Source organism: Polyodon spathula, chromosome 9, assembly GCF_017654505.1.
Source record: "Polyodon spathula isolate WHYD16114869_AA chromosome 9, ASM1765450v1, whole genome shotgun sequence".
Taxonomy (NCBI): domain Eukaryota; kingdom Metazoa; phylum Chordata; class Actinopteri; order Acipenseriformes; family Polyodontidae; genus Polyodon; species Polyodon spathula.
The window spans coordinates 9,777,790-9,791,735 of NC_054542.1; the positions used below are offsets into that span (position 1 = coordinate 9,777,790).

At 36.2% G+C, this 13,946-nt stretch overlaps 1 protein-coding gene across 1 annotated transcript in view; it reads left to right on the forward strand.

Moving 5' to 3' along the window:
* Positions 1–13,946, forward strand: part of LOC121321276 (roundabout homolog 2-like) — a 261,265-nt gene that overhangs the window by 9,242 nt on the left and 238,077 nt on the right. Inside the window, exon 2 of the mRNA XM_041260177.1 lies at positions 12,503–12,829. Coding sequence (XP_041116111.1) covers positions 12,503–12,829 — 327 coding nt within the window. The remainder of the gene's footprint in view (positions 1–12,502; positions 12,830–13,946) is intronic.

The window sequence follows — 13,946 nt, forward strand, 5'->3', positions numbered from 1 at the left end:
TGATCTCAACACAGTTATCATTAGACAGCATTCCACATCACAAAATCACTATTAGGCACAATTAGCAGCCTCTGCTTTATAGAGACCCAAAGACAATGGCAGGGTTATTATGGGCAGAATTGAGGTGTGCTTGCAGAGCTGTGAGAGTGTGGCTTCTGTCTGTACCTTTCCTGACTGTTGCCAATGCCATTGTCCATCACCTTTAATTGAGCTACGTTTAAAAAAAAAAAAAAAAAAAAAAAAAACAGTTTGAACTTTTTAGCAGATTATTGGTAGTCAAATCTTGAAACCTACAGCTGATTAAGTAAAGCTGGTGAACCTTTCTATGGAAATGCTGTTTTACATACTGAAAAAAAATTTTATACACATTTTACATGCTGAAAAATCTTTTAATACATATTTCACATGCTGAAAAATCTTTTAATACACATTTTACATGCTGAAAAAAAAATTAATACACATTTTACGTGCTGAAAAAAATGAATACACATTTTACATACTGAAAAAACTTTTTTAATAAACATTTTACACACTAAAAACCCTTTAATACACATTTTACATGCTGAAAAATATTTTAATGCCCATTTCACATACTGAAAAATCTTTTAATACACATTTTACATGCTGAAAAAAAAATGTATACACATTGTACGTGCTGAAAAAAATGAATACACATTTTACATATTGAAAAAACATTTTCAATACATATTTTGCATACTGAAAAAACATTTTAATACATATTTTACATACAGAAAAACCTTTTTTAATACACATTTTACATGCAGAAAAATATTTTAATACATATTTTGCATACTGATAAACCTTTTAAATACACATTTTACATACTGAAAGACCTTTTAATACACATTTTACATTGGCCTAACTGTAGGAAAGGACAACAATGCTTGATGCAGAGAGACCCCCAGATGAATTAATTATTAGACTTAATTTAAGGATGGGAGATTTGAACCCATGACCCATTTGAACCCAAGTGTCAAAGGCGGACCCTTTGCATTATTACCTTATGAAGCGAGTCATATGGTCTTCTTTCTTTCAATCTATGGTTTATTCTTTTTTTTTATTTTAATTAGGGTTCCCTATTAAATAATATTTACCATCCATGCCAGCTGTTTGGGTTTGTAGAAAATAATATTAAACAATATTGATTTTAGATGCTCACCTCATAGGAATTTTATTTTTATTTTTTTTTGTCAAAGCCCCACAGCCCCCAGGGAAGGGGTTATATCATGTAACCTACCCCCTGCCATGCCTTATTGCCTAATAAAAACTTAATTAGGGCTACATATTAGTGTGCCCTTTGGCAATTTTAAACCGTATGGCTGAGTTCTCTGGTGACTCTAGAAGTTTGCATACATACATACATACAAGGACATTTGTATTGCTTCATTTAGGAGAAAAACAGAAATGCTCCCAGTTAGTTATTTGCCTTTCTGTCTCTTCTAAAATGATGTTCATATTTACAATCAAGGTAGTTGTGTTAACTTCACCAGTCTCTCAGCTTCGTTTCTAACACATTTAATTTCCAAACTTTTTAGAATGCCTTCTAAATGATAAATTACTTTTTAGTTTTTTTTTTTTTATTTTTTATTTATTCATTATTTTACTATGATACATGAAATTATATATCATTTAATCTGTGTTTCCAATAGAACCCTCTTTTCCAGTTTATACAATACAGTACTATCACTGTATCATCTCATTCAAAAATAATGACCTAACTCGTGTGCTTGAAATATTCCACTTTTTCATTGTCACAAATAGCTTATGAGCAGCACTGTGCTATGCTGAGTACCTACACAAAAAAATCCCATTTCAAGTTCTGCTTTAACCGTTTCTCGAATAGAGCCACCTTCCTCACAGGTGAATTCAATTGATGCTAATCGTGAATATTTTACTATTTGCTGGAACTCAGCATAATCCTAAAGTATTTTTACTATGAAGTGCAAGTCCCTGGAGAACAGTTGTTCCCTTTTTACAATTTCGAGTCACATCCACAGATAAATGGGGGGAAACACTAGAGGAGAATTTACTAATGGTTCGATTTGGAACTCCTCCATGGATATGAAAATGTATGAGGAGTTATTCTCAATCTCTGGAGTATTTAACTTGGAGGGCAATGAAAGCTTTCTGCTTAAAGGGACATTTGTCAGGCACGAGAGATTAAGGGTAGTGGTAATGTACGCCAAAGTAGGTCTCCATAGTGAATCCAATTTCCAGTGTCACATTTGTCTTAATGGATCATCTTTGCTGACACTTGTTTTTCCATCTGCCTCTCTTTAATTAACTCGCTTACTGGTCCTGCTGGCTCTAGATTCAATTAATTAAATTGCCTTATCAAGAAATAAATATGGCATGTTCCCTTAATAAGTATCAAACTCAGCATTGTTTTAAAGCATCTAATTTCTTATGTGTTGGATAAATCTGCTGATTTCAAACATCTAATTTTCTTGTATGCAGTTGCTAAATCTGTAAAATTAAACAGAACGTTTAACGTCAGCATTTGATGACATACACATTCAAAGGTTTCCATGTTCTCAGACCTTGAGACTAAAAAGAATGCAGAGAAAGCGCATTTATGTTTCAGTGTGAGGTTGTGAGGTCCCTAGACCTAATAATAAAATGTAAAACCCCACAGTTATTTTGGTAAAACATTATTTGTTGGTGTTTATAATGCCTTTGTACATACTATTACTACAGTTTTTGTGATATAAAATATCAGTACCTAAAACTAATGGGTTAATACATTTACCGGTGTACTGGTTTTTAGAGATGTGGAGCAAAAATACCACAAGCTGCTCAAAACAAAGTGTCATTGCCCTGTGTTATTTAGCTAATGGGTACAACAGTTTTGCATTCCCTGTGCTGGCTGTTTTCCTTATTGAATTTATCTAAAGCAATGCTAATAAAATGCATTGGAATTTTCTCCCAAGGTCAAGGTGGTTCTCTGTGTGAAAGGATGGATTAAGTTTTGGAATCTAATGGAAGTGCTGTTTTAAATAAATCATTTTTAAAAATACCTTGTTTATATCTATGTGTATGGGGGTGTAGAATATCTAGAAGAGATTCAGCAAGGGCAAGAGCATTCTGCACTACTAATGTGAATCAGGAATATCGATTGTACTCAGGATCACTCCAAGGATGTGTGATGGTATATTTTTGCTCTTAAATTCCTCGACAGTGTTTTTTGTAAGATGCACCATTCTATACTAAGCTGAGACCTGCACCTAGTCATCTGATGACGGCTAGTCATCAGTTTGCAGTGGCATTTGAATAGAGGTACAATGCAGATAAAAAAACAGATTTCATGGTGGAAATGCAAACACAAATGTAGCCGATAGAATTTTTGCCATACTGCATTCTTGTCTTCACTCGCTTCCTTGTTACAAATTTTTACTAAAAAGATTTGTGATAATCGGCCAAATGTCAAACAGGAACTGTAGTACTTAGAACTCAATTTGTGCGTGAAAACTTAACCCTAGCCATTTCGTATTAGCTAAGTTATGAGCAGTAAAACTGTTTGCATTGATACAGACTTTGTTCTTTAGCATTAAGAAAAGGTAGAAAGTGCTTCCTTCACAACAGCAATACACTTCAAAAACACAGTCTGCCCCTTGCTTGGCCTGTACAGAACCCAGGCCCAGGCCCTCAGGTGGTGGGCTGTAGTGGGTCAACACAATTAACATTTCAGTAACTCTGATGCCTTCTGACAGTAGTCATTAAAGGACAGTAGAACACCCAGGTTTTAAATACTACAAAAGAAACTGGGCAAGAGAAAAGCTATGCACCCCACATCACTAGTTTTTACCTTCCAAGCCCTGCTACATGAAAAGGATGTTCTATGTTCTTTTTCTTTAATAAATGTTATTTACATCAGCGTTATCAGCTTTTGTTTTGATGGACTGTATCTTGCAGAGTACGATAACATCTCCTCCTGTTTATGCCCACTGATAGCAAAAGGTAGAGAAAAAGCAATGGAAAATGTTTGGTATGTGTAAATCCATTAGACAAAATCTGAACTCAGATTCTCATAGGATTTCTTACAATGTACTAAAATATTTTTATCCTTTAATCTTCATTCTCTGGTGGCTAATAGGATAAGCTAGGTCTGTAGTTTGCTGCTAAAAGCTTATTTGTGTTGTTTTATTTCACTTTGCTGCAATAGGTCTGGAACAGATCTGGGGTATTTTTGCCAACAGTCAATGTCAAGAAAAGGAAAGAGGGTACTTGTGATGTAAAAATTGAAATGTCTGATCAGGCAATCAAATCATTCTTAACAGCCTCATCAGATTTAAACATCAATTTGTTTGACTGGAGACATGAAATAAATCAGAATGCAACAATAACTGTGGTTGGCTATGGAAAGATCCTTATAATGACAGTATGAAGTGCTAAGCACTTTGGTTCAGAAGATAGTAGATTGACAAAACTGAACCCTAAAGCCCTCTGTCTGTTGGTATTTGTCTTCCTTACAGTATAGTTTTTATTTGTATTCTTTTACAGATTAAAACAAGAAATAACTACTGAAATCTGTCGACCAGTAAACTAATCTAATGTACACATACTGTATGTCTATGTCCATATTTAGTATTTGTTTTTCAGAAACTGAAACAATATAATTTGCAGGTGTTTTTTTAGTTATTTACTGCTGAAAGAATTAAAGTAGATTATTTTTGTGTTTGTTTCCAGAAGGAAATTATTTTTGCTAGTTTGCATACATTTGGTTTGGTATGTTTAATGTGCACTGTAGGACAGAGAAGTGGGTGTTGAAATTTTTTTTAATGTGACTACATGAAGAACTATCCTAAAGACAAAGTACGACTGAACTTTGACAGAATTAAAGTGATTCATCCTGAGAGGGTAACTATGTGATCACATTTTAATTAGTGACAGGTAGAAAGGAGCCACAAGATCTCAATAAATGAGGGCTCTGTGAGCCACTGCGGTGAGGCAGACACACTCCCCCACTAACTAGAACATGGGATTCAACTAGGCTTCTCAATGAAAATGCTAATTTCACATAATTACTCTCTTGTTCTTGTCTGTCAATGTGAATATTAAGCAACTTCCTTCCAGTGTCACTGTTTGCTTGTAGTTCCTTTGTTTCAGCCCTGTTTTCATGGGAATATATGAGCTAGATTTTGACACTTTCTATGGTTTGATTAGTCGGTAATGGGTTTACTCGAGGAGCAGTGTTCAGTGAAGCTTAGTGGAAAAAGTGGATTATTTGTGTTGGCTAAAAACATCAGTGCATGTTTGATCTTATTCACCCTTTTCCTTCTTGTCAGCAAATTGTATTTTACAGCCTGGAAGTCAGCTTGCCGTTGTGAACTCTGAAACAGACACCTACTGTAGCTAATTCTGACTGCATCATCAGCTATGGAGATGGAAATCTCATTAAATGCATTCCACCTGCTATAGATTCTGCCTGTGTGGTCAGTATCATAGCAAACAAGGCATAGAATAGGCTATAGCCCTGCATAATTTTATTACATATGCTAGGCAGAGGGTCCAGAAAGTCCTACTTGTTTGGTGCTATTGGCAGTCGTGAGGGGGATTTGTCTTTATTCATTGCAACTGGTAATCAAAGGGAATTAGAGAGGGGGTGGGCAAAGCTGGGGTGGCACTTGTATGGGCCCCAGGTGGTTCAGTCTTTGTAGTTTGTTGTGTAGGTGAAGGGAAACAAAAAAAACTAAATTAGTAAAAGAGAGTGTTTGCAAGGGAAAACAAAGGCAAATAAAACTGACTTCTGAATCAGAACCTGTGTTAATCCAAAAATCTAGCATGTGTGTGTGCTACTGTGTTGTTCGGAGATTTGTAGTTGAAACCTTTATGTATTCCTTGAAAGTGTCTTTTTTAATTGAAAACTGAAAAACCAGTAGCAGAAATGCGTACAGTAAGAATCCCATTGTTAATAAGCATTAATTAATCAATGAATAACATAGCATCCCTAGGGGGCTCCATTCTCACTCATCTTGTCAGAGCTGCTAATATTATCAGCACATCCTTTTATCTGTATGCTTTAAATACAGTAGGATACCAGTAGAAAATGATTAAACACTGCCGTCATGAATTTCCATTACAGCTGGTCACTAATGTCTGGAAGCAGAATCTTTATCCTTTTTGACTTGGATAACAGTACTTGCCCTATTGATGGTAATCACAATGAGAATTGTTATAATAAACACTTTAATTGTCACCTCTATCATAAAAAAAATATATCTGCAATTGAAACAGGACACCTATATGAGTTGTTTTACTGATCACAGTTATAATATATGACAGCAGCTTGTAAAATAATACACTACCATTATATGCATTTAAGACGTTTTTTAAAGGCAGATGTATAGTACTGTAGTCCATTGTTAATGCAGACATGCCGTATATTCGGATATGCCAGACACAGTGTATGTCCCCCAGTAATATCCAATGTGGCACACTGTATTAACATAGAAGCATGATTTATTTTGTGCTACTGGTAGCCTATAGGCTAAAGTAAAATGAAAGTGTGCTAGGTATTCATTTGACTTTACTACTGTACTATATACTGTATAGGCCTACTGTACAGATTTATATTTTTACATAATGTAATGTGCACAGAGAGCAGATTCATATTATTTCAGTGCAGTGATTTATACATTGAAAATAAATGTAGCTCTATAAAAGTATGTGTGTGGAATTTTGTTTTTTAAACTGGACAACCTGTCTGTCTCCTCACATGCCCAGTTTAGTAAGAGACTGCTATATGTAAAATGAATAACTAAGCAGTATAATCATAGATATTACATAGATTAAAAAATAAATAAATAAATACACAATTTCATGATACATAGCACACCAAAAATTACCAAATAGTGTTGCTGAATGCTTCCTCAAAGGAATCTAATGCCACTTGTCGGTCAGGTACAAAGTTTCTATAAAAAGTAGACTATTTTACCTACCTGAAAAGCAATTGACCTGACCAAATGTATAATGATATGCACACCACTCACCAAAACATGTTTTGCTTTGCCTGTAGTAAATGCGTTAGAGTTGGCTTCCATTATTATTAGCAAAGATTATGGTATTGGTTATATATGATGAGCATATGCAACATGAATACTTTTAATGCTAGTCTTTCTTTGGAGTCAAGAAAGAAAAACCTTAATGCAATGTACAGTAGTGCCCTTAATAGACCATTGTTTTGGGAGATTTTACCTTTTCTTCATATTCAAACAATTTCTTGGACGCCACTGCTATGTAAATAAACAGACGAAAAGGCTTTCCTGCAGAATCACTATGTTAGTAACAAGAAGGGCAGAGTGGCAAGTCACGTACAGCCTCTGCATTCTCTGTGTACTGCTTCTAGGACATGATTAGCCTGACAGTGGAGGACAATTGCAGAGGCATCTGTCTGTTAATTTTGAGAGAAAATGTACCAGATGGAGGCTCAAGGTTTAAGTGATTAGAAGGCAGTAGATTGGAATACAAATTGGATTAAAAGAAATTAGATTGATATAAATCGAATTGAGTCACAACAGTTTGTGTTGTGCGTACCAAGGGGCAATGGATTATGGGAGAAGCAGATGCTCCAATGAGATAGGAATTAATGTGGCTTTGACACTCCATCTGGGAAGGCCTGAACATCGAGTACATCCCTAATCTCACTCTCCATTTATCAATGCCATAATGTTAATTAGTACTTCATTCATTAACTTACAGTGGAATACAAACTCACCCCTTAGACCTACGCTGCTTGAAAAATTGTTGTGGTGCCAAGAGCTGCCGTCTCACTTTCTCTTCCTCTTTAGTAGAGCTCAGTGCTAGGGGGATTAGTGGCATTCAGGGTGTACTTTGGTCCCCTTTCACCTTTTTTTGTTGCTGGGGTCACAAGTCAATGATAGACAGAGAAGACATTCACAGGGGAGCCTAGTCCAATGTAGCAGACATATTGGACACAGAGGTGAGCTAGGAAGGTCTATGACAGTTGATGAACTTTAATATTCTATTTCTCACCTGTGACCTGGTTCAATTCTACTAGAATGGGAGACCAACACCAATGAGACATGAATTCCAGAATTAAGGCTAATAACAATAATTACAAAAAAGTAGGTATGAAGTGGCAACCTTGGCGGAGTTGTACTTCAGTTAGGTCTGAATGATTTAGTGTTTATGTTTGCTGTTCAGATGAAGGCCACTAAAGAAATATAGCTGCTGTTCAATTGACACTGTATATTGTGTACTCCTGGCAAACTGGCAATGCTGTAGATAATACAAATCTGTTTATAAAGTGTCCCTGCAATACATGATATGTACGACTGTGATAAAGAGAATAACCTGCGTGTAAATAGTTTGTGTGTGGGTGGGTTTTGTGTATTTAATTACTTTTAACCGAAGTTTGGCAGGGAGGGGGTTAAATGTGCCAGAAACCACGTTTGGCATGTGGCCATTCTCTGATTAGATAATTGGGTGTTAATTGGGGAATGGAGGAGAAATCCTTTGTTGGTTGGGTGAATTTCAGAAAAAGTATCATTTGGTCAACTTCTAGTGAAGCCATTACCCAGCCTAAAGGTAAAAAAGGTTGACTAGTTTCTGCTTTATTTTGGTCATTGTAACTTGTTTCTTTGCTTCATTTATTTTGTATTTGTAAATAAACATGTGCAACAGCGCTTTAATTGCACTTTCCTGACTCTGAGTTTCATTCCTGATGCTATCCTACTATATGTGCAAGAGCAGCAGTAAATGTTTAGGAGAATCTAAAAATAAGCACAGACAAATAACTAATTACAGTCAGCACTCGGATATCCGTTACCCAGATACATGTCAGTCTCGTTTTACCGCCCTTGCATTAAGAATAAAACCAATCCCTATTGTATATCTGTGACAAATGAATGTTCTTACCCATCGCACTCAATTTCCGACTCCATCACCAGTTTTTTGATACAAAGCCCATCTCTTCAGTGTTACAATGTACTTGTTTAAGCGTCACAGCCCACATTGTTTTCGTTTTTTTTTTTTTTTCAGTGCTTCCTCCAATTTTTAAATATGTGCTCTTTAATGGTTTTCTTGCATTTTCATTTGCAAGTGAACTGTGACATTATGGCATTATCAAGCACTATATTTTGCAATTTCAAATACTGACTTTGGATACTGTTTTAATTCTGGAAACTGGCAGGGTTTTTTTTAATCTTTTGCTAAATTGCTTTGCCTTTTACATTTTATGCAGTTCTACGCATCGGTAACATTTTGGTTTTCATTTTGCTGTTGGGTCGTTAATGGGGAATTTTACGTAATGCTAGTGCAATACATATTGGATTTAAAAGTATACTGTATTGCAGTCCACGTGTCTTCTGTTTTGGCAAGTGATATTTTCAGAATCATATAGTTCTTAAAATAATTATTCTGTCGAAAATATAGTACTGTACCAACAAAACCAACTATAGTACATCTAAATGAAAGCCTACTTATTTTAAAACACCGTCCTTTCAGCTATATATTTTCTGACAGTGTATCTTTTTTGTGTTCCCTGAAAAATTGACAAGTGTTTGTCTTTTACTGCTGTGTTATTCCCCAAACTCATGCACTAACAAATTTCAATGAAAAAAAATCAATGAAAGACCCCCCTGGATGAAAAACAAAACTAACAGGAGGACTGTCTTCAGATAATTAAACATTCAAGACAGATTGCTGTAAATATCTTGCCTTGGCCCTACCGAATCAAATGTTCCATGAGCGATCTACCATCATCGTGAGCCATCTCTTGTGATATGTCATTGTGGGAAAGTGGTTTGCAGTGCGCAGATGTAGAGGTGATGTGGTGCTCAAGTAATGACAAACAGCAATGTTCACAGTGCATGGTTTATTTATAATCCAAAGTCACTTGACAACTGTAAACAATAATAACTGGCAATACACAGCTATGTGTACTGCTCAGCATAACCCACAGGGTTCAGTCCCAAAATAATAATAATGATAAATACACACACAGAACTCAGACCCGGTCACAATTCCAAAGTGAGTGCTTTTTAAGTGCGAGTAGTGAAATACATTTATTTGTGAACTGAAGTGCAGTGTTGTCCAGGTTGGTGCTGGCCTTTAGCGACAGTTCCTGGTATGTGTTAGCTGTCTAACAAGAACAAACGTTTACAATTAGTACAACAAAACAAACAAACACTAAACACTCACGGTATATCACAGTCCTTTAGCAGTTCATCCGTAACCACAACAAAGGAGCAGTTCACTTGGCCACATCCCCTTTTGTACCCTCAGCCACGCCCCCTTGGTTAGCGGGTGCAATCGTTTCTCCTCCAATCCGCGATTGCCACATCACTTCTCGTCTGGGGCGATGACTTGGAGTACTGTGGCTCCGCCCCCTTCCTGGATGGCCAACTTCCAGCTGACCCTGGAATAAACTATCAAACCTTCCAGTCCAGAGGAACATTGTTAACTTTACACAGAGCCCTCACATGTCAGGAGGGAGATTTATAACCATTCCTTCTCTGTCACAGTCAGATATAAGAAAAAAATAAGAAATAAAATGCCAACAGTGCTAAAGAAAAGAAAATTATGCGCTACAATATACGTCTCCCTGTACAGTTCCTCAAACCCAAGTCATAATTTTTTCTTTCAGTACGAAATGTGTGCGTGTGTGCGCAGGGCAGGAAGTTGTTTGCGTGGTAAGGGTCAGGTTACAACATGTTCACCTACATACATGTCAAATCAGATGAAATAATCAGATATTCGTCACTGAAGTCAAAGTTTTATAGGATTGGATATGTGAGTGCTCATTATATGAATCCGTGTTATTATACTTGCACAAACTGGAAGTAATTGAAGATAAAATGCATTCTGTAAACTGCTATTGATGATTATCAAACACATGATATAGGAGCTGATTTATCCTGTCGGTTTTGTTATCATATGGATTTAAAGCAATTTTTGTTTCATTTTTATCAGAGAGAAAGCTTTAAGATCAGTAAGATGGATACAGCATACCTAAAGCTTGTCCTCGACCTGTTGTGCCCCTGTCAACTATGTGAATTGTGCTCTTTAGTAAACCCCCGCTTTGGCCTAAGTGATGTAAATTTTTGGCTGCCTCTTGGTTCTTATCAAGTGTGTGAAAATGTGGTCACAAAACCCATGAAACAGTTTTATTGAGGTATATTTGCATACTGCCTAGATTATCTATGGTACAGCATTTCTAATGTTAAAGACACTCTATTTCACTTTTAACAAATTAGCATTTTAACAGAAACTGTGATTAAAAATGTAAATAGATACAGATGCAATTGTTTTTTTTCTTGGCTTTATTTAACTTGTTAATCCTTCCGTTGAGGGATCCATTTTTAGGGAAAAAAAGAACCACAGTGAAATAGAAGCATATTGATAGATGTGTGAGTGGGAGGGAAGTTTTTACAAACCAGTTAGTATTACATGAATGAGCCAAAGACAGATTTTGAAGTAACATGCATTATTTCTAGTGAGCAGACTTGAAATGATAGTATGGAAGTCTACCAGATAAGTAATTATCTTAAATAAAACCTGATGCTGGGATTAAAAAAAAGGATGTGCAATATTATATGTTCAGACTTGTCAAAGATACATATACACATGCACAGAATCAGCCTTTGATCAACATTTGAATCATAATAAACAATGACAGCAAAATTCCCTTCAGCTTCAATGCAAATGACCTGTTTGTGCTGGAGTCTTTGATGTGGTCATATAGGATATATGATGGGGAACTGCTCAATGTGAACAATATTCTTGGGGGAGACCGTTTTTTTTTTTTTTTTTTTTAAATCCTAGTTTATGTCCTTGTTTTGTTTAATGTGTTTCTGTGTAATGTTTTCTTGTTTTGTATAAAGTACATATACCCCAAACAGTACAAAGTTATGTTTCATTATATGCAAATAAATACAATGTGATTTTGTAATGTGTTAGTGTGTGAACAGCAGTGGGATGTACAGTGAAAAGGCAGTGTGGTTTTAGGTAAAATTTGGTAAAATTTAGTTTTCTAAAAAAATACAAGTAAAATACAAATCATTGCGGTACGTAGGAGATATACAGGCCTACTTTTTTTTTTAATTGGCACTAGGATGCTTCTGTAAATCAGCAACCACAACCTTCCAATGGGAATTTGTAAAAATTAAATGCACAGAGTTGTGTAGTTCAGATTACCTGTACAATGTAATCATTCATATATGAAAGTGTTACCAAATTAAACTACCTACTGTTTAAATAACCCTAATATTGATATAAATATGTCAGCATTCCGACCTGGTATGTTTTTGAAAGACTTATAAACAGTTGCTAAAGTGTAAAATATATCATTTGTACACATTTGGCAAAAAACATTAGAATAAAACAAAAAATATGTTTGTCACACCACAACCGTGATGACTTTGAAAAGCCATCAATAAAATGACTATTTCTCAGATGGTAACTGGTGTATAGAAAAGTGAAACCTTTCCATTATCTGAGCCTCTCTTGGTTTGTGTCCTAGGATCCCGCCTTCGTCAGGAGGATTCCCCCCCTCGGATAGTGGAACACCCCTCTGACCTCATTGTCTCCAAAGGAGAGCCCGCCACTTTGAACTGCAAGGCAGAAGGCCGGCCTACACCCACCATCGAGTGGTATAAGGATGGCGAGCGGGTGGAGACGGACAAGGATGATCCTCGCTCCCACCGTATGCTGCTTCCCAGCGGCTCACTCTTCTTCCTCCGCATCGTACACGGCCGACGCAGTAAACCGGACGAGGGGAGTTACGTCTGCGTGGCCAGAAACTACCTGGGGGAAGCCGTGAGCCGTAATGCATCGCTGGAGGTGGCATGTGAGTACTGTACTATTAGCAATGTCATTGCTAATAACCAAATGGTATGGCTTTTGAGGTTGGTCATGAAAAGCAACACATACACAGCATGTCAACAGAATTCAAAGAAAGCAAAAAGGTACAACAATTTAGCACCGTGCCTAGATCTAAGCTTGGATAGAATTCCATATTATAGTTGATGTTAAATATCTGTTGGTTTCAGTTTTAAAAGTGTAATAATTTTGTCAAACGTTAATCCGCTCTTTCCTTATTGAAGTGCAAGAAAAAAAGAAAAGAAAATATGTTGGTTCTATTGGCATAGGAGGATTCTGTTAACCTTTATATTATACAGGTGTTTTGTTTCCTGGCGTTGGTTTACATTTCAGAGGGCAAAATTGGTGTAACAGATGGGACTTCAGGTTGAGCCCATCATTCTAAATGGCTTCTTGCAATTCAATCATCAGTTTTTATGCAATAAATTTCAGGGGGTATTGATTGTGGAATCGTTCGGTTTTGTTAAGCAAACAATCTGAAGGTGTACATTATTGTATCGCTTGTACAAGTTTTTCAGAGACTGGTTTAGAAAGGCACACTTCTACAAAAATCTTGTTGATGTTCTTTCCAGTTGATGCCTATAGTTTCACAAAGCCTGGCCTCTGGCTTACAGTTTTAACTGACACAGCTGGTTGCGGGTCATGCATGAGTTGAGGTCAGATAACAGCAAATTGCTAAAATAATATTAAAAAAGTTGGCTTCCATGGAACGGTATAGTAGGAATCATCACAGAACATGAAATTCGAGAGCACAAACCATAGCTGGAATTTTTTGTCACAGCAGTGTGACCTGACATCATATTATTTTACAGTTTTCTACCTTTGAAGATGGACTGACTGCATTTTCCTATTATACTCTTTCAGGATTACTCTTGCGTTCCCATGCTGCAATAAGGCATATGTCACTTAAGCTTGTGCTGCCTTTGTGTTTTGTTTTTTAGGAAGAGTAGATCAATGTATTAGACAGTGTTGTGGTGAAGGTATATATTATCTTCTGTATTACAACTGAATTTTTTAGTACAGCTCGGTTTCCACTTGTGATTATAGTTATTGATATTCCTTTTTATGCACAGATAACTATCTGT